Source organism: Portunus trituberculatus, chromosome 3 (genome assembly GCF_017591435.1).
Source record: "Portunus trituberculatus isolate SZX2019 chromosome 3, ASM1759143v1, whole genome shotgun sequence".
Classification (NCBI taxonomy): Eukaryota; Metazoa; Arthropoda; class Malacostraca; order Decapoda; family Portunidae; genus Portunus; species Portunus trituberculatus.
This window is the reverse complement of record NC_059257.1, coordinates 6,387,755-6,408,594: the sequence shown is the minus strand read 5'-3', so window position 1 is coordinate 6,408,594 and position 20,840 is coordinate 6,387,755. Positions and strand designations below refer to the sequence as shown.

General features: G+C 46.2%; 3 protein-coding genes across 8 annotated transcripts in view; all 3 read left to right on the top strand.

The window, feature by feature from the left end:
* The window catches only part of LOC123509627 (mucin-2-like), an 81,291-nt gene extending 67,835 nt beyond the window's left edge, over positions 1-13,456 (top strand). The window contains 11 exon segments of the mRNA XM_045264060.1: positions 1,239-1,406; positions 3,304-3,444; positions 4,664-5,177; positions 5,341-5,504; positions 5,608-6,046; positions 6,202-6,380; positions 6,796-6,972; positions 7,382-8,935; positions 8,937-9,194; positions 10,351-10,430; positions 10,648-13,456. Of these exon segments, the coding sequence (XP_045119995.1) occupies positions 1,239-1,406; positions 3,304-3,444; positions 4,664-5,177; positions 5,341-5,504; positions 5,608-6,046; positions 6,202-6,380; positions 6,796-6,972; positions 7,382-8,935; positions 8,937-9,194; positions 10,351-10,430; positions 10,648-11,365 (4,392 nt within the window). The 3' untranslated portion in view covers positions 11,366-13,456.
* A 1,480-nt stretch (positions 13,457-14,936) lies between these two features.
* On the top strand, positions 14,937-15,884 carry LOC123509738 (Y-box-binding protein 2-like). The gene has a single exon (XM_045264261.1). It carries the CDS (start codon positions 14,937-14,939, stop codon positions 15,882-15,884), a length of 948 nt encoding a protein of 315 aa, XP_045120196.1.
* Positions 15,885-16,126: 242 nt separating this feature from the next.
* The window catches only part of LOC123508802 (histone-lysine N-methyltransferase eggless-like), a 24,225-nt gene continuing 19,511 nt past the window's right edge, over positions 16,127-20,840 (top strand). For 3 of the 6 annotated variants that reach the window (XM_045262737.1, XM_045262728.1, XM_045262721.1), the window contains exons 1-2: positions 16,139-16,258; positions 17,321-17,570. In XM_045262737.1, coding sequence (XP_045118672.1) covers positions 17,413-17,570 — 158 coding nt within the window. In that variant the 5' untranslated portion in view covers positions 16,139-16,258; positions 17,321-17,412. The other 3 variants (XM_045262760.1, XM_045262752.1, XM_045262746.1) reach the window with 2 other exon arrangements.

The following is a 20,840-nucleotide window of genomic DNA, read 5'->3' as shown; positions in this document are numbered from 1 at the left end:
CTCAATGTAATGGGATATGTTTGCAGATGATTGATTGAGAGTACTAGTAAGGGAATGGAATATCTCTGTAGCTGACTAATCAGACTGAATGCATACAAGTTTTCTAACAAGCTGTGTTTGTTAATTATCAACTGACTGACTGACTGACTTCACACTTCAGGATATTCAATCACTGTATTGGAAAATGTTTACAATTGACTGATTGATGGACTGACTAACCATTACTGTGGCTCCTCTTGACATAACTGAGTGACTGGTGTAATATAAATAATTTCTAGGTGTAATAGGTATCATATTTATAACTCTCAGTCATTATAGGTCTTCTTCACATCAGATACAAATGGAAAAACTGCAACAATCATAGTAATACTTGATCCGTGGTGTAACTTAGTATTGGGAGACACAGACCATCACACTCCCTCACTCAAGATTGCTTTCAGGCGACGCTCAAGCTGCACTAAGTTTTTCATTAAGCTTCTGACATGTCTAACTCAAGCCCTCTATCCCTGTGTATATATAGTTTCCTCATATGTTTAGTGATTCATGATGATTATTATTGTGATTATGATTACACTGTGCTATACTGGATCAAAATGTGGTGCTTATATTGTCACTGTAATGTGTTATTTGGAGACATGTGGGGGTGTATATTGAAGGTGTACTGCAGGCTGTGTAAGTATGTGTACATGTTATGGGGTGTACATGTCTACCTGTGTTTTTTGTGGTGTGTTCTGAAATGTTTTGGTCTCTGGCACAGACTGTTTTCAAAGACCAGAGGTGATTACTCAGGTTTTTGTGGGTCTTTTCGTATTGATGACACAGATACCTTCTTAAACTATCACTGGAAGCATGAAAACACCCTTGCAAACCTGAACATGTGTGAATGAAGCTTGTTAAACTACCACTACTACCCTTGCAAACCTGAAAAGTGTCACTGAAGCTTGTTAAATTACCACTACTGCTATGAAAACACCCTTGAAACCTGAACAAATGTCTCTGGAGTGTGTTAAATTATTACTACCACTATGAAACCTGAGAAACCTCCAGTAGAGTCTGTTGAAGCTAGTCAAAATAAGAGCCCAGAACATTGAAGAACATACCACCTAACCTGTTTCTTTGGTGTTGGGTAATAAAACAACATCACTAGCACCACATAAGCACAACACCATAGACCAGCACACTAACTTGATGTCTCTCTCCCCGCTGCTGCCTCGGACTAACCTTGCTGGGGATGCTAGGAGGGTGGTGGTGGTAGTGGTGGTGGAGGTGGTGGTGGTGGTGGTGAAGGCAGCATAGGAGCCACGGGTCTTGGAGTGCCGGTGCAGGAGCCGAACTTGGTGATGCCATCTCAGGGACCACATTACACTAACACCACCACGGATATTCCACCTACGGATCTACACAAGGTGAGCTTTTTGGCTGGTGCTGGTGTGTTCTGCCCATCTTCCCTCTGTGTGTCTTGGTGCCTCGGTGACTGGTGATCTGCTGAAATGTTAAGTGTCTTTCCTAACTCCAGCTTACTGTCAGCTCTCTTCCTTTGCCAGTGACATGTAAGAATACTCCTGTCAATATAACATTTCATTCATGTCTCTTTGTACAGTTCTAAGTGGCCTGTCTTCACTTGTTTTGTCTTTCCCTCACTGCAGCTTACTCTCGGTTCTTGCTCCTCCGTAGACAGAGAAACACATGAGTTAGTAATCCCATCATTCATTTGTAACATTTCATTCATGATTGCAGCAACCTGTCTTGTCTTGTTGCTGCTGTTGCTGTGTGTCTGTCAGTTTCCCATGGACTCCCGTCTTACCTCTCTGTTGTCTAGGCTATGATATATTTTGTAGAGTTAAGCTCATCACAGATTAAAGTTTATGTGTATCCAGTTAAACTCACTCCAGATTAAAGCTTCGGTCTCTGGCCAAGGTCCCTGTTTTGTCTTAGATTAGCTGCATTGACATTGAAGCTGATCCCTTTTGTGTGTGTTATGTTCTGCTCAGTTTAAAGCCTCTGTTCTTTTCCAAGCTTATCTGTCATGTGTTCAGTTCAATCCATGCTAATTAAAGCTCCAGTCTTATACAAACTCAAACCCATTCCACTTTTAAAAGTTTAATTTGCCAATTAAACCTAAGCATTTCTAAACTTTCAATCTTGCACAGAGTTAAAGCCATTCCACTTCAAGCTTCTGTTGCTAGCTAAGCCCAAAGACAATTAAGGCTTCAATCTTGCACATGGTTAAACTCATACTAGACTTAAGCCTTGATATAACAACTCCCATATCCCACTACATGTGTACAGTATATGAATGCATGTGAGATGCCTTTAATTCAACTTATCCTGGCAGAGTGAGAGAGACAGAGAGTTAGAGATACAGACACAAGCCTCTCCGAACCTTATGGGAAAACCCAGCATCCTTATTGCATACACACCCCAGAGGACTTAAGCATCTGTCATTACCTTGTTATCCTCTTTACAATGAGCACCTCAACCATACATTTTGTGACTAGACTTGCCATGTGACTTTTGAGAGTTTATTTCTTTCCTTATTCATGTTTGGATGTGAGTGAGTTGACCTTGTGTGGGTGTCTTGATAAAGGATCCTCTAAATTATATGTGTGCTGAAGTGAGAACCATGATTATTCTTTGCCTAATTTGTAAGTTAATCCTGAATGTCATATAAATTTTCTCTGTCCATTAAACTTTAGTAACTTAAACTGACTGGTGTGAGTCATGGGAGAACCACAGCATTTACTCATCTCATTATGAACGCTTCACTTATTTGACAGTGCCGGAAGTAATTCAAAGGTTATGTCAAGTTTTCATGTCTCATTTTGTTCAAGTTGAAGGTGTAAAATCTTGATCAATACGAAAGACTTTCACTTGCGTTCCTAGCATGACCGTGTCTTGCTTTCTAATAAGACTGTAGGATCACTGAATAGGATCACTAAATACTCTGTGTGACAGCTTCTCCATGAAATGCCATGTGCAAACAGTTTACTTTTTATATCATAATTTGAGGTAGTGTTGACGTGCGGTACAGTGGTGTGTTGTGGTGCTCCCTGAGTCTCCTCACTGCAGCTTCCCCTAGACCAGTGCTTGCTACTTCACATTTGCTGAAGTAACACTAGTCGTCATAATACTCTTCCCATAAACTCTGTCTTCTGCATAATAATCTACAGTAGACAGTAGATGCTCATTTCTCCCCCTTTGTTTTCCTTAACCGGCTAGAATGTGTTCCCCTGTGAGCTGTCCATCACCACTCCTATGCTAAGCCCATAACAGTGTAGTGCATGCCTCCTTGCTGGTCCATAGGTTGCATGTGAGTTGGAAGCTGGTGGTGGGAACTTAGGTGTCCACCCACTGTCTCCGGCTCCACCCCACACCACTCCGCTCACCATCGTGGTCAGCCCCCCCGCCCCGTCGCCGCAGGGCCCCACCTTGCTACCACACCAGGTAATGTCAGGCCCACACCACCGCTGCTGCCGCCAGTGTGTGGGTGCGGCCTGAGGGAGGCACTGGTGTTGCCTTGTGGTGGTGGTGATGCTGCTGCTGTCATCATGGAGAAAGAGGAAAAGAATCGAAGAAAAAGAACAGTTGTAAAAGTATAAAAATAATGAGGCAATGAGGCAGATAGAATGTTAGTACTACAATTACAATAATATGGAGGAAATTAAGACTACAACATGCCTGGTCTCAAAAATACAAATGATAGAAGACATTTCTGAGTCTCTACACATCTTCCTTTTCAGCTGTACTTATGATAGGCAGATAGGCAGAGAATGCACTGGCAGCATCCTTCTTACACAGTCACAGATGATGCAGGAAAATCCTTCCCCTTATCAGTGGATGGCAGGCAATAGGGTGACCAGTGAATGAATGACCTGTCACTCATAGGTGAAGATGAATAAGTAACCACCTTGGTGATGAGTGGGCAGCAGCATCACCTCACCATGCAATGAGATGTGAGGCAGACACTAGATGCGCCTCCCTCTCAGTGCAAGGTGTTGTGGTCACCTAAACACTGCATGGTTATTTGATTTCACTCATGATGTTACTCATGCATTTTCTCTCTTTCTTGTCTTATTCACTTCAGCAAAGCAAGATGGACACATTTAGTTAGAGAAAGGAGAAAAAGTGGACTAGATTGTCTCAAGTAATATCTCATCATGATACTTTGATAAGGATACAATAATTTTGTTTATAATTTCATGTTTGTCATTGTAACAAGTAGCAATTAACTGAATAGCATTTAGAATGCATGGTAGTCTTTCCATCACCTTTGTCTATGAACATATTGGACGATGGGTATTAGTGTTATATTAAGTCTTGATTCATCCAGAACAAGAGATTTGTGGATTGGTGTTGCTGGATGTTTTTTACTTTATTATTTTCAAAACATCCTTCCATTCTGTTGTTGTTACTTTCGATTATGAGAAAGACCAGTAAGTTAGCTGTTCATTAGTTTTTATGTTTCTTAGTAAGTCCATAATTAATGTTCAAACATGTGTATTATTTTTGACTGCAGAAAATAAACTTTGTAAAGTCCACAAGGAACATTTCCTAGTTGGATTGTGTGAAGTGAGTGTTGTGTTCCAGGTGTTGCCTCCTTAGGGAGGCAGTGAGGGAGTGGCAGTGGTGGGAGTGTGTTGTGAGTGTCATGTCCTCCTTGCAGGGTGGGGTGTCCATGGGGGCAGAAGAGCGGCCAGATCTGGTCACCTCGGCCATCTCCAGTGAGGCCGTCGCCCACACCCTGGTCACACCCCACACCACGGGCGTCCTGGTCACCCCAACCATGCCGCTGGAGGCTGTGGGCGTCCCCATCACCTCGGAGGTGTTCCGGGGCTACCATGCAGTGCCCCAGCAGGCCATCAACACCACGGCCCTACACCAGCTGTCAGCCTTTCCGCCAGAGATGCCGGAGGGCACCACAGTGAGCTTCATTCCTCAGCCCAGCATGGCTGTTGGCGAGGCTGGACATATGGATCCCCACCAGGTGGCCTTGGGCACGGCATACATGACTGCCCAGCTAGGCCAGGTGAGGGGGGAGGTGGATCAGGTGGTGGGGGAGGGCAGCCAGACCAGCATGGAGCACATCCCCCTCACTGGCTCAGCTCCCATGTGTGTGCCCACGCCCATGAGCCTGACACAGGGAGCCACCCAGACCATGACCTCTGACATGCACCCTGGTGAGTCCCTTCCTTCTTTCCTTCTTTTTGTAACTTTTGAACTCAATGAAATTCATGTTGATGTCTCAGATGTGTCTTTGTTGTGACCCAGCCAGTAAAGATGCCCCAGCCTGCCAGTGTGCTGCCAGGTGTGCCTGAATAGTATTACTGCATTGTCTTGCAGAGATGAGCATGTCTGGCACAGCCCTCACACTGCCGCCTGGAGTGATGCTGGCCATGCCCGCCAGCTCTGTCCAGCGGAACAAGATGGACCTCAACGCTCTCAAGGAACAGCTGCAGAAGTTGGTGCCTGGTGCCCACCTCACCCTCACCCATCATCCAACAGAGGTAAGTCACACCTACCATGGCCTGCTGCCTCACCCACCCTGCCAGCACACCTCACATCACACAGGCAGCCTCACCACACTGGTGACATACTGCTCTATTTCAGGGCAACGTAAACTCTGGATCTCCCTCCCTGGACGGGCTGCCTCCAGTGTACCCACAGGCTCCCCTCAGTGCTGCCCAGACTGCCATGGGTGGTATCCCCCTCACAGTGGTGGGCTCCAGCGCCATGACACACCAGGAGGGCCTGGCAGCCACTAGTGAGGCGGGCGTCATCCTCCCCCAGACAGTACGACTCCCTGGAGGGGAGACAGTGGCATTTGTGGGGCCTGTCATGATGGAACCTGGATGCCAGCCTCCCCTTGGCTACCCTACCATGCTGCCGCTGGGCATGGAGAAAGACAGGGGCACGCCCCTGCAGCCTGGGCCACCCCTGTCCCGTACACCTTCTCTTAAGGAATCAGAGGAACAAGGTGGAGAAGCTCGGCAGACCAGGATTGCACGCTTCCAAGTCACCAAGGTGGCAGAGGAGGCTGTCAGAAGAGGTGGGTGTCATGTGTTATCATTTCCTTCCTCTAAATCACAAGTGGACGGTATAGAGTTTACTTCTCACAGCTCTTATCCCTTATTTGGTGACTTGCACCATCACCTGTGAAGTAACATGCCGTGCCTTAATGGTGCCCTGCCATCTTGCCCACAGCCTCAGACGCTTCCACCGCCAGCAGTCCAGTCAGCTCCCCTGTGAGGCGGGGCCGCTTTGCCGTCACCAAGGTGGCAGAGTCTGTGGACTCCACCGAGGGTGGCTCAGGAAGCACTGCTCCCACACCGGCTCCCCCGGACACTCCTAACCTTGTCCAGCAGCCTCTTGAAGACTTACAGGTGAGTCTTGCTCTTTGTGTTCAGTACACTCTTGGTAAAAATGTGGGTGTTGTAGCAGTGCCACAGAGAGTTGTGTGCCTTTAGTGTGTGCCACAACAGTACAAATAGTGACAGTAGGCAAGAGTAAGTCATTCCCTGCTTTTGTAGCATCTGCTAGGACTCTTGTTCACTTCATCTCGGATCCTAGAACTGTAAGTGTAAGCAAGCAGGTCTGTGTAGCTTGTGTAGCAGTGCCAGGATGCAGTGCCTCACTCTGGTCTGGTAAAGGTGACTCATTGCTTGCATGATATGTAGTGACAAGTCTCACCTTTACCAGACTGACAGTTGATCATGCCAAGTCACAGTTCACATTTAGGTCACTAATCGCCACAGTAACATTTGAAAGGTTGAGAGAATAACACTACACCTCCTGTAGGGCCAGACCTTCTCCGAGCCTCCCTCTGCCATCCCCTCTGTGCCTCCCTCTATGTCCTCCTCCCTGGTCATGGAGGACAGCCCATCCTCCATCCCGGCAGAGAAGAGACATGCAGGTCCTGCACACACGTCTCCCGAGGAGCAGCTGCCCACGCCGGATGGGAGCCGCAGCAGCGCAGTACGTATTGTTGTGGTCAGGGTGGGGGGGGGGATTGCAGAGTGGCTCATCAGCTTGTTTTTATAAAGCCGCTTTGTCATTTGGTGTTGAATGTGCAGCTTATGTTGTGTGTGTTGCTGTCGAGTGTTGTGGTGTGTGGAGAAGCAGTCCTGAGGAACACCACAATAGAGTGTTGTTTTGAGCTCAAGACTTGCAGTTTTAGTAATGTTTGAGTTTGCATGATGATTGGATTACAAGTACATTTTGTGATCGCATGTTTTTTTCTTTGATTGGATAACATGCATGTACTAGTTACAGTACTGTCAGTAATAATTTATTTGATGTTATTAATACATAATTAGTTTGATGTGATTGAGATGCAGCTGTAATTGTTAAACATGCACACTAAGAATTATTTTGCTTTCTATAGGTTGTTACTAGACTTCCTGGCGATAGGTGGCAGCCCCAGCCCCTGCCTTCACTCTCTTCCTCTGCCTCTCCTCAGCAGCCACCTCTGGGTGGAGGGTCCACCCTCACCCCCTTACCCACTCCTAATCCTCTCATTTCTAACCCTCCTGCTGCCAAGAAGGCTGCCACACCCAGCCACAAGCCAGACGCCACTAACCAGCAAGCCAAGATCCTGGCTTTCAGAAACAGCAAGGCAAATCTCCACCAGCTGAGCCCTCACCCTCCCCTCACCCCCACATTGTCTTGGGGCTCAGAGAGGGGCATTCCCGAGGCCATCAGTCCCTCCTCACCCCCCAATGCCGGGAGGAGGAAGACCGAGGATTGGGAGGAAGGATCTGCCACGGGGACCAAGGCTTCCAGCACCAAGTCCAGCCCACTTGTATCTGCCCGAAGCACATCCTACGATGCAGACACCGAGGAGTCCTCAGAGGCCTTGCTGAGCCAGGACTCGGGCAGCAGCTTTGATGCGGCACACCAGAGCACCAGCAGTGTGTCCCCACACACCCACCAGCCAGCCACCCAGAAGGCCGGTGTGTCCCCCAGCCCACAGAGAAGCAAGGGCACTGCCATCTTGACGGCCTCATCCCCCAGCCCTCCGAAGGGCAAGATCATCAAGTGCTCCAAATTGGGAGGCAGCAACAACTGGCTGGACCGTAGCAGCAGCATTCACGACCTGGGCGGTCTGTTTCAGGAGGTGAAGCGCTCCCGGGAGTTTCTGAACAAGTCCCGTGAGTACCTGGCTCGTCCCTCCCTCAAGGTGGAGAGCAGCAGCATGCCACTGTCCCGCACCAAGAGTGTCAGCAGCCTACAGCACTTTGGCCTGGCCAGTGCCAAAGACAGCGGCCTCTCTAAGTCCTCATGGGACCTCAACAATGTCATTGGCTCCCCGCCAAGCTTCCACTCCCTGCGCACTGCCAGCAGCTCCAGCTTCAGCGAGAGTCACCGGCCTCGCCCCCACACCCCACCGCCCAAGAGGAACCCAGCCCTGCGTCGCCTGACTGGCCAGGATGGCCTGGGCATGGGCGACTCAGTCTACCACACTGTGCACTCCACCCCACGTCACTCCCAGGCCAGGCCTGCCAAAGGGATCGGGATGACCTCCCCCCACCTTCCAGCCCGGCCCCAGACCCCGGCCTTCCAGGAGGATGTGTACTACACCATCCAGGGCGAGGCAGGGGTGACGCAGCACTACCAGGCAGAGGACAGCCGCTCCTGGCACCACCTACAGGAGGACCACCGCCCCCTTACCTACACCAGCAGTGAGGATGACTCAGAGCTGGAGGAGCCCATGTACCAGCCACTGCAAGAGTGGCCTCCCTCAGAAGCCCTCAACTCACACTATCTCTCAGAGAGCCCCTACTCCCCCAGCGACAGCTACCCCCCACCACACTATGTCCCCACTGAGGCTTACAACCCCACTATGGGAGATGACCCATTACTCCCCAAGGTCCTCAAGACATTCCTGGCACTCCCCTTCCCCTCCCTCTCCTCACTATCCCCCCATCTCCCCCAAGAGCCCTAAGAGCCCCGCAGCAGCGCCACCACCACAAGTATTACCTTGGCGGACATTCCACGTACCAAACCTACCATGGCCCTGGCTTTTCCCCCATGTCCCTCCACCCTCACTCATGCCACGGCTCCCAATGCTCCCTCAGTCCCCTCACTATCAGCTGTCGCGTCCCTGCATGCTCCACAGTCACCCTCACTCCCCCTCTAGTCGACCATGGCCTTCATCTCCGGCCCAGCTCGAGATGGGTTGTGTTTACTCTTGGACAGTAAGTTCCTGCACACAGTCACCGTTTGGGCACCGTGGGGTCCTGTCGCTGTCAGTGTGGGGGTCATGCATTCCCCACACCCTGTCTTGTCTTTCCCTCTGTACACCACCAACACAGTCCTCACTCCCTCACCCCACCCCCATTCTTTGTCCACACCTTCTTTGTGAGTCTTAAAGGTTTTGAAACATCATCGAACTGTGGGAGACTCTGGGTGAGTCATCCATGCAGCCATCCGGCCACCTCATCCTCCCATGCCCTATACCTCCCTTAGCCCCGCAGAGTTGTAGCTTGTGCTTGCTAGTGCTTCTGTAGATGCCTGTGACTAGGAAAGGCTGTAGGAGCTTGTTAATACTACTAACATAGAGGACAGGGTCTTCTCTCTTCGCAGGTTGTGGTAACAATAACATCACTAACATTATAGACATACAACAACAGTGTAATGTAGTGTTGTAGCACAGCACCTCAACATATGCTGTGGTCTGCAGTGTTAATAAAGTAACAAGTGTGTTTATTTAGGGGGAAGTAATGTATTTTCTTGTAGCCATTGACTATATTTAATCTTGGCATGTGTGCGGCAGCTGCCACACATCACACAACAAAGGAACATGCAGGGAGACACCTCCAGATTTAAAATTGATTAACTCTTTATTTTTCTCTTGTAGTTAGATTTTTTGGTGTGTTATTATGGGCAGGCCTTATTTTTTTATTTTTTTATTTATTTATTTTTATTTATTTTTTTTATTTATTTATTTATTTATTCTTTTTTTTTCTCCTTCTATATACTTATTATATAGCCTTTGACCAGACTCCTTAGCATGTAAAAAAACAGGGATGTTAATACCTACCACATCACCACACAAGCCTGGTGTGGACAGTGGTGGAGTGGTGTTAGGGTGAGGTGAACACTGCATGCTCCAGTCAAGACTCAGGGACACAGAAGAGTCTGTTCATCAAGTATTGTGACTAATAGTAATGATGATGAGGAGTAAACAGTGTGGGGATTTGTGGGTTGTAGTGTTGCATTGGTGACAGGTTGTAGGGATACACTTGTGGATCTGTCTGGAGTGTAGTATGTAGTGTTGTGCGTGTTGTGTGTGTGTATATGTGTGTGTGTTGGTGCGTGAGAAGGAAAATATAAATTGTCTTTCCTTTGAAGGAGGAGGAGGTGGAGACGATCAAACAGGAGCTGGAAGAGTACTCGGAGGATGACGACAGCTTCCAGCAACTTCTGTCTAAGTAAGTGTTGAGTTCAAGTGTCCCCGAGGCAGTCAAGTCACCTGGGATGGTAGTTAGAGGGACCTGTAGTCTTGTGTGCCTGGTGATTGAGACCATTACTGTGTTTATTTAATTTGTTTGTTCTAGATCAGTGTGAAAAGATAGGTGATGATTTGTGGCTTTACTAAAGATCCACACTCCTCCCTCTGACGCAAGTGTTCTTCCCTTGCCCACACAGGCAGGAGATGGAGGAAGCAGAGCTGCGCCGCCGCCACCAGCAGGAGAGGGAGGCCTTCAGGTTACGGCGCCACCAGCGCCACCAACAGAAGCAGCGTCCAAAGTCACTCCAGCTGTCCTCCTCCCCCAGTCCATCAGCCCAGCCCCCGACACCCCCTTCTCCCCATGCTGCAGGGGAGGCCGGCAAGGGCAGCATAGATACAGCTGTGTCCTCTGACCACACCTCAGACATGTCTGGGGCGGGAGCAGGCAAGAAAGGACGCACCATCTCAGAGGACATGCTGGAGCTGGTGCAGAATCTGGGTGCACCGCGGCAGGTGGCGCGGCCGCCACCTGGCAAGATGACCCTCAACCAGATGATGGCACAGCAGAAGGCCTTGGCCAGCATGCCGTCTCAGGGGCAGCGGCCGGCATACCCTGGTGTGGGTGTAGCTGCAGCAGGGCCTTATCACACTTTCTCAGCGTTCCAAACATTCCCCCTCCCCTACCAACGGCTGTCCGACGCCTCTGGGGTGACTGGGCCCCATGCTGAAGATGGAGCTGCTTCCCTGCCAAGCAGCAGCAGCAGCAGTAATTTACAGCAGCAGCAACAGCAGCAGCAGCAGCAGCAGCAGCAGCAGCAGCAGCAGCAGCAGCAGCAGCAGCAACAGCCACAGCAGCCGCAGCCGCCGCAGCCAGCTGCCACAAGTGCCTCTTGGGTACATTGGCAACAGCAGTAGGTTTGGCCAACATTCCAAGTTCCCACTGACTGCTGGGAATCTCCATCTGTGATCCCATATATTTTTTTTGTTTCTGTTAACTCCCATCTGGAGCTGGACTCTGGTCGTCAGCAGTGGAAGCAGTGCCTTCCTGCTTGGCTAGTGAGGGGTACTAATGTATTGTCCCAAACTCACTGCTGCCATACAACACAGGGTGTGGAGGGGGGAGGGGGGAGGGAGACACAGTCTGGGCCAGCAGTGTTTCCATTGCCTGAGACAGAGTTGCCAACTAGTCACGTAATAGAAGGGATGGAGGAGGTCTGGCTCGCCAAGGTGCCTCTCGCCGGCTGGACTGTTGGTTGTTTACGCCGAGGTCCCTTGGTCATCCACTCTTTGTTTTCACTATGACTAGGTTTGTTGTTTGCTAGTGATTCTTTATTGTTTTGTTGTACTGTTCCACGGCCAAGAACGAGCCGGGTTCGCCTCGGCCCACCGAGACGGACACTGCCTTGGTCCGCCGTTTGTTGATATGACTAAGGGTCGACGTGTGTAAATGATGTAAAAATATGTACAGAGAGTCGTGTACAGTGAGGGGGATTGTGATGAATCTATTGCTGGAGGTGTTTGCTTCACCCTTGTTTTGGGCAAGCCAGTGCTGGCCGGTCTTCCATCAGCCGCTGGGGGGCAACGTGCTGCTGCCAGGAGCGGCGTGGCAGGCCCGGCAGGCCCGGCAGCTGTTACTTCTCGCCAGAGAGTCTCTGTCAGGATCGTCGGGCACTGCTGAAGGCTTTCTCTCATTTAGTCTGCATGTAGCACTGCTATAGTAAGGGACCTGGACACACTGACAGTAACCTTGTGATGACCATTGGTGCTACAGCCTTGCTTCACACAGCCTATAAGTTATGCAGGCGTCTCTCTACTAGTGCATACATTGGACTGGTCTTGATGCTGACAGCAAAACACAAGGACTGATGGACAGCAGAGTAGGAGGTTTGCTCCCTCCTCCTGTCCAGCAAGCATGCTCACCTTGCACACCACACCACACCACACCACACCACACCACACCACACCACACCACACCACACCACACCACACACACACACACACACACACACACACACACACACACACACACACACACACACACACACACACACACACACAGCTCATGAGGACCTTACTAATGAACGGCAGGCTTGCAGTAACATGGACAGGAATACACTGATGGCAACAGACCATCATGGAGACACTTAGTGGTTCCTGTAGCCATGGAGGAGTGTTAGTGGTGTACCCAAGGTGTGGTAGTGACTGGGGAGAGATGTAACAAACCCTCCCAATGATGTGTCTGTTGTGTGTTCACCATCATCGTCTTATTTCAACACATCAGCTTCAGCGTTACGCCTCAGAGCCGCCACAGTATAGTTCACTTCAATAATTAACGAATTGTATGTGGCGGTGGCCTTTTAGCCTAGTGACCCTTTGCTGTGGCCCCACCAACCATCCAGCTCCTCCCCAGCATGCATAAGCTGCGTGCCAACAGAGGTGTGTCTCGCAGACCAGTGCACCACCACCTCAGCGGTGTCTGCCTGGCACTTCCGCGCTTCACCAAGCTTAGAGACAACCAGACGATATTTAGCTAACAGCAATGCGCGCCTGCCTCCACCAAGAACTCTCCCTACCTAGAAGCAAACCGTTGTGGTGAGTGCGTCGTCACACCGCCGTGCTGGCCTGGGGTGGTGCTCTGCTTGTCCAGGTTTTTGCAGTCTTTGTAACCCAAGTAAAATTGGCTTTCTAGATTGCTGCCTCTATCCATTACTGAGTATTTATGTTACCTAGATTAATATTGTAATATATTTTATATTCAGTTTTGTAAGGCTTGAATTGTAAGTTACTAAGATTCCTTCCATTACTATTCTTAAGTTTGAATTGGCTGCTGCCTTGTTTGCACAGTTCATTTGTGGACAAAGTAACCCACTCTGGCTGCTGCATCACAGCCCTCAGCTGCCATATGTTGTCTGCCAGTTGAACAAGATTCCATGAAGTCCACTCTTTATTGTGCTGTAATATATCTTGTATGATAACTAGACTTATTAATAAAGTGGTGCAAAATTTTGTCTTCTATACCTAACTCAATGTGTTTGTGTGTGATTGGCTTTCTTCCTTCTCTTTCTTCTGAATTATCTTTTTAATGTACTTTAATGTAGTATCACAGTGCTCTCTCTCTCTCTCTCTCTCTCTCTCTCTCTCTCTCTCTCTCTCTCTCTCTCTCTCTCTCTCTCTCTCTCTCAAGTGCATAGGATAGAATAACACACACACATACACACACAAATTATAGTTTAACGAAGTAAAAAAAAAAACGACCACATAATATTATGCGAAAGGGAATAGAATAGACCAGTGGTTCTCAAACTATGGGTCGCGACCCAAAGTTGGGTCGCGAGATCAATTTTGATGGGTCGCAGGGACACAGGAACATTAACATGCTTTCAGTGTCTCAGTGTATTTCAGTTACTAAATTGAATTATTATTCTTTAACCACAAATTACTTTTGTTATGTATGTTCATCTTCCCCCCACCTCCCTCCTCCTGGGCACCACGTAATGGTGTCTCTGACAGGAATGACTCCTGTATCAAACGCGTATGTTGGACTGGCAGTGGGACCATGCAGGCTCGTGTATATAACTTTATATCATTGTACATTTTCTTTCTCTTTACCTTACTCTGGGTCGCGAAGGAATGAAATGTTCCAAATAGGGTCGCTCATGAAAACGTTTGAGAACCACTGGAATAGACCAAAGACGGGAAGCCAGCTCTTTGGTTATTTATATATATATATATATATATATATATATATATATATATATATATATATATATATATATATATATATATGTATGTATATTACCTGCAGTCTGAAACCTATTTTCCAGTTGACCCATTTTTTTATTTATTTTATTATTATTTTTTTTTTTTCCTTTTCTTCAAAGCGATATGTAGGGGCTTGGTAGAGATGAAAAAAAAATAATGAAGGGAAAAACAAGTCGAAGAGCATACATGTGGCAAGAGAGGAGCGGTTTTTTTTTATAGTATACAGTAAGCCACGATTGGGAATTTTCAGAACTAACCCACCAACCGACCACCAGATGTCCTCGCTGTTACATGTCCCCTACTGACGAGCTTAAAATATTGTCATAGTAAATTACAGATGCACACAGATGAATATAAAGTTGGTTATTGCGACACTATTTTAATTATCTATTGACTTGTATATCCTGTGTGGATAATTTTGGGAGAAGTTGGTTAAAACAAATATTTTTTTGTGATTATCTAGTAAATCTGCTATCATTACCTTGAATACGGCATATCACAAGTCTAAAATCTACTGATTTGGACAATAAAAAAGCTAAAAAATTTGATTGTGCTATGCAATATGACAAAATACATTCATTGATATTGTGATATATGGATATAGTTATTTCCGTGGGGAGTTTGGCATCTTTCACGAGGCGAGCGACGAGGCAAAGATCGAGGAACCAAAACAAACCTCACTCGGCCCTCAGGAGTCGGGATTTCGCATTGTCTCCGCTTTACCATGGCAATTCCAGACCACCACCAGGGAAAATGGTATAATGCGAAGGCAGGATACGGTTTCATCACGGACCAACGAACGGGGAGAGACGTCTTTGTACACGCCACAGGACTCTCGAGGCCTCTTAAGGAGACTCTGCCAACGGAAGGGGACAAAGTCCTTCTGAAACTTTGTGAAGGCGCAAAAGGATCCGAGGCAAGAGATGTGGCTTGGGACGGACCACCTTATCGTCAACCAACAAAAAAGAAGACGAAGACAAAGATACCACACAGAACTGATGAGAAGGACGTGCAGGCAAAAATATGGGCTTGCATATACACAGCCAAGGCCATTGCAGGAGTGGACAACCGCCGACTACAAGACCTACTTCCGCTACTCCTGCAGCACAACGGCCTTCCTGCTATTTACATTCCCAGGACTGCCTTTGACGTCCCCCACCGCTCCATGCAGAGGCCAACACGTCGAGCCCCTCCAGCTGACCACCGTAGGGAGGCGCTCGATGTGGACGAGCACTGCCAAAACCAAACAATAGTTGAGGTGGAGGGAGTTGAACCAAAGGTGGAAGAAGAAGAGGAAGATAAAGAGATCGATGTCAAACATGTTGAAGAGGACGACAACATGGAGTACGGTGACGAAGATGAAGAACAAGAACGTGTGCACGTCACAGCAAAGACAGGAACAGCCGACACACCTCAGCCCACCCCACGGACACGGGAGACTAGATCGTCGCCAGCCGCAGTCAAAAGAACAGCCCAGTCACCCACTGCAGACCGGGAGAAAGCTGCAAGAGAAAAACAAGAAACAATGCGCGCGGTCCTGGCGATGTTGGAAAATCTTAAAAGAGCCAACCCACACGTCATACTTCCTCCCATAAACATCAAGATAGACGAAGAAGATTCGGCTCTGCCAACACAACAAGAAGAGTGGATGACACAAACAAAAAACAAATAAATGACCAGCATGGGGGACAGCCCCCTACCCTTTTAGCTCGCTCTGTACTTCTTCCTTTCACCCAAACTATCTCTTCCCTAGCTAGCTAGCTAAACTCTTCTTTCACCGATCTGTCTATCCCTCCTAAAAAAAAAAAAAAAAAAAAAAAAAGTCGGGACTGTCATGCGAGAAGCAGGAAACCACAGCGATGCCATCATCATGATGTGTGCCTTTCTGTGACAATAGATGTGGGGGCCACAAATTCCCAAATGAAGTTGGAGTGAAGAAACAGTGGATAGTTGCTATAAGGAGGGACAAATGGTACCCTACTCCAGCCAGCCGAGTGTGTTACAGGCACTTCTCTGAGGAGGATTATTTCACTACCACAGTCATTGGTAAGACATATTGAACGTATTTGCTTTTGGTGGTAAACGTGAAAGAAGAGGCATATACCGAAAAACACTAAGTACATAATTTATTTATTTTTTTTTTATTTTTTTTTTTTCGTAACCGCTTCCCCACTCTTCCAATATAGGTTGGGATGTATGCCTATACTCTTACTAGCAGGTTATGTCACATCATGCATGCAGATTTAACAAGGAAAAGCTGGAGATCATGATAAAAGTGCAGTTTGATATAATACACACCCTTGTTTCCCTCTTCTATCACAAACACATCTGGGGAAACTATCTTTGAGTCGGGGAATCAAAGTGAAGCATTTTTGTCATTTCTGAAAGAATTTATGGATTTTTTTTTAATAAGAAATTTCTATGCTATCCTAACATACCTTAACCTAACAACTGGTGATGGGCTTTGCTTCCCATCAGTCCTTAGAGCTTCCTTAGGTTAACTTACTGTAAGATAATGCTAGGTTAGATTAGTAACCTTAATGACACTGTCCTTATATAGTGGTTCCTCTAGCTCTCCTCTTTTCCCAGCTCTTTAACTTAACTGATATGACGTACAAATGAAAACATGATTACCAAAATTAACCTAACCACACTATTGGTCAGAAGGGTTCTGATGAACACATATCAGAGGTGTGTTGCCTCAATTAGGTTTTGTTTGCTAGGTTAGGTTTAAGTTAGGGTTAGCTAAGGTTAGGTTAAAGTTAGGATTGGGTTAGTTTTAGTTATCATATTTTCATTCCCACATCATGTCGGCTGAGTGAGAACTGCAAAGGGGAATCTGGGAAACAAGGCATGCTGAAGGGACCATTATATTAGGACAGTGCCACTTTAAGGGAGGTCCAGGGGTTGTTAGGAACTGGAGCTGGTTGTTAGGATAGCCTAGAAATTAAGTTTTATAAAATACTGTTTCTCATCCTGCTGTTTGGAAGGTCAATAGGGAGTATTGGTTAAAAACTGGAAATATGTTATTGGGTATTATATCCAATATTCCATTATTGTTTTCCGTTTTTATTTGTTAGTAACATCATGTATAATTGCTCTTTTCAGGTAAGACAATTGAACGTAAGATTTTGAAGCCTGGTGCAGTTCCTTCGCAGTTCAGCTGGACCCAGCCACTTTCACCATCAGTGAAAGCTAGGATGAAAAGAGCTCAAAAAAAGGAGAGAAGTGGCAATGTTTCACAGAAATTAATCCTGTGTCACTCTAAAGATGATTTTGATGTTGGTGCAGAGTTTGAAGTGGGTGCAACAGTCCTTATGGATGACTGCGGGAAAACAAGCGAAACTGCCCTTGCATTGTAAGTAAAGGCGGGTTCATACATGTCAATTTACAAATTAAATTGCAAGTTGGTAGAGTGGCACAGAGGTAGATGACAGAATGTCTATACTATGGTAGTGTTTGTAGAGTTTCTGACTGAATACCAGTGCCTAGCGACTGGAAAAAACAGTTGCAAAACAAGATCATGTCAGTCTTGTTCAGTCGATTTGTGACTTTGTTTACGTTGTAACATCATGGAGAAAGATTTGAAAATGTGGTGCCATTGTAGAGAAGATTTTGGAGTTGGTGAGGGAAAAAGAACACACCTAGGACCCTAAAAGTGAACTATACAGCAAAAAAAGCTTATGCAAATGGTCATTGGATAAGAAAGCTGCCACTCTTTGGTGACTGCTTCCTTCTATGCAGGTTGTTGTTGGAGGTGAGAATTGAATACTTGTCAGGATTTAATTTGATCGCAATCATCATTGTCACCAGAAGAAGACATCTTGTTGAGTAGCTGTTTGTTTACATTCACTTCCTGCCAAGCCACTTCCTACTTTCTTAGTTCTGGAAATATTCTAGACTTGGTTCTTACTTCCGAGCATGATTGTGTATCTAGACTTGACAGGATTGCTCCACCTCCAAGTTGTAGCCATGTAGGTATTCATTTTACACTAACATTTTCATCTACCTCCTCTACTGTTATCCCTCCTGATCGTTTTGACTGGTTTCGTTGCAATATTATTTGTCTAGTGTGGACTGGGATTCCTTATTTTGTGGTCACAATGTAGATCAATGTTACGCTAAGTTTACAGAGATTCTATCATGCCTTCACTGTGTTTGTTCCAGTCCAGTCAAATTTTGATAGATCTAGAAAACCACCTTGGGCCAGATTTGTATCAAAGGATCTCCAGAGGAGACGGAGTAACTTGGCACAACTACAAAGCTTTTAAGAAGCTCACATGGTCGAAATTCCCTTTTAACCATGAGGAGCTTGTTTCTTTTTAGGGATCTAAATATTCACCATAAAAACGAAGTTAACCTTGCAGTTATTAATTATGAGCGTTCCATAGCTACCTCTGATGATACCCATAGGTTTCACAGTTAGGAAAATGATCAATCCCCCTATAGTTGGCCCTCTCCTGGCTGATGGGTCTTGGGTAGAGGACTGTAATAACTAGTATGGCAGATTGCTTGGTACAGTGTTTTTCATCAGTGTTTGTCCGAGGGTCACTGCCAGATCCTCACTCCCGTCAAATAGCTGACTCTCATTTTTGTTTCCAAGGAATTCACTGTAAATGATGTTATAGTGGCTTTGAATAAGATTTAATTGTCCTCTAGTTGTGGTCCTGATGGCCTCCCCCAGTATTGTGTTCAGGAAGTGTGCCCCTGCCTTATGCTATCCTTTGTATCTCATCTTCTGTAAAAGGATTTCTTCTATGAACGTTCCCTCTGTCTGGTAATTTGCTAATGTTATGCCTATTTTTAAACAGGGTTCACACTACAGGCCTATAAGTCTAACCTCTGTCTGTTCTAAGACACTTGAAAGGTTCATTACCTCTCAGCTTTATATTTACCTGGACAGTAATAACTTGCTTTCTATATCCCAATTTAGTTTTCGTTCTGGATTTTCTGTTTTTGATTAACTTCTCCTTACCTATGATTATGTTAGTTTTCATCTTGACCAAGGCTCAGATGTGGATGTTCTACTCTTCGGTTACAGTAAGGCCTTTGATGATGTAAACCACCATGTCTTATTATCAAAATTTTTTCAAATTGGTATCAGAAATCCACTACTTGGCTGGATCTGTGATTTTCTTACTAGTCGGAAAAGTTGTTGTTTATCACTCCTCTAATCATGTATATGATGTTCCTAGTGGTGTTCCCCAGGGCTCAGTCCTTGGTCCCCTATTGTTTTTTTATCTATATTAACCATGTCACTGCTGATCTTTATTGCAAATCAGTTTTGTTTTGCCAATGCTCTCAAACTGTATCTTGCCGTTCCATCAAAGAAATCAAGTGCTTGTGATGTTATTATGTTTTTACAAAATGATGTCTCGTTGCTATACCAAAGAAGTCTGTCTTGGGGTCTTTCCTTTTCCATCAACAAATGTGCTTGTATACAGTTCTCAAGACTCATTCTAGCTTCTCACCATGTCTACCTCCTAGGAAATCACCCCATCCCTCACAAAGATTCTGTTTGATACCTAGGCATTCTATTTGACTCCTCATGGAAATTCCACCTTCATATCTGTGAAATTTGCTGCGAAGCTAATGGTGTTGCCAGCAACATTCTTAGAGGCACCTTATGCAGATCACCTTTCATGTATCATATTTTTTCATGCATGTTTGGCCAATTATTGATTTTGGTAGTGTTGTTTGGAATACTGGCTTCTTGGATGATGTACACATGTTAGAATTTGTTCAGAGGAGGTAGACTAATAAGGTTGAAGGTTTTGGTGACCTACCATACTCAGAAAGATTATCTAGACTGAAATTGTTTTCTATTAAGGGTAGATTGCTGAGAACTTATGTGATTCAAGTGTGGAAGATTCTGAGTGGTTTGAGTCTTCAACTAAATGGTCTGTTTTCTAGAGCAACTTTTAGTAGAACAAGGGGTCACAGCTTGAAGGTCTTAGTGCCTCATCACTCCACTGATGTCAGAAATAGTTTCTTCTCATTAAGGGTTATCAGCACCTGGAATTCTCTACTTGAATTAGTGGTGTCAGCTCAATCTCCCCACCAGTCTTTCAAACATTTGCTTGAACAATTCCTGGGTCATTGTCTTTATGAGTATTGTTAGCTATAGGCCTGTATGGAGTTATGTTCTGCATCTGAAATTAGCCAACCGTCCTGCAGTCCTCCAGTGGTACACTAGTAGTTTTGGTTGGAAGATGCAGAAGTGACAGATGAGGGATCAATACCCTCATCTTGGTAAGAAACCAGTCGATACTTCCCAGTCGCTATGTGTGAACGTGTTCGGACTAGAAAAGCTCAGTCGATACTTCTAGCGACTTGCAATTTCAGCCGCAAATTGACGTGTGAACCCGCCTTAACTCCTCCAACCACTACAAAACGTCCACGGCGTAAAAAAAAAAAAAAAATTAGAATAAAATACCGTCCGTCAACTCATCCAAGACAAGCTGTCACTCAAATTTTGAAGGACATTAAATCAGCGTTCAGTCTTTTGATCACGCTTTTGTGTAAGTGTCAGCATCAGTCTGACTCGGTCAATCTTCCCTCCAACCTATCCGCACGGCCTTGTGCCGCTCACAAACATATCAAGTACAAATATATGAGATGTCAAAGA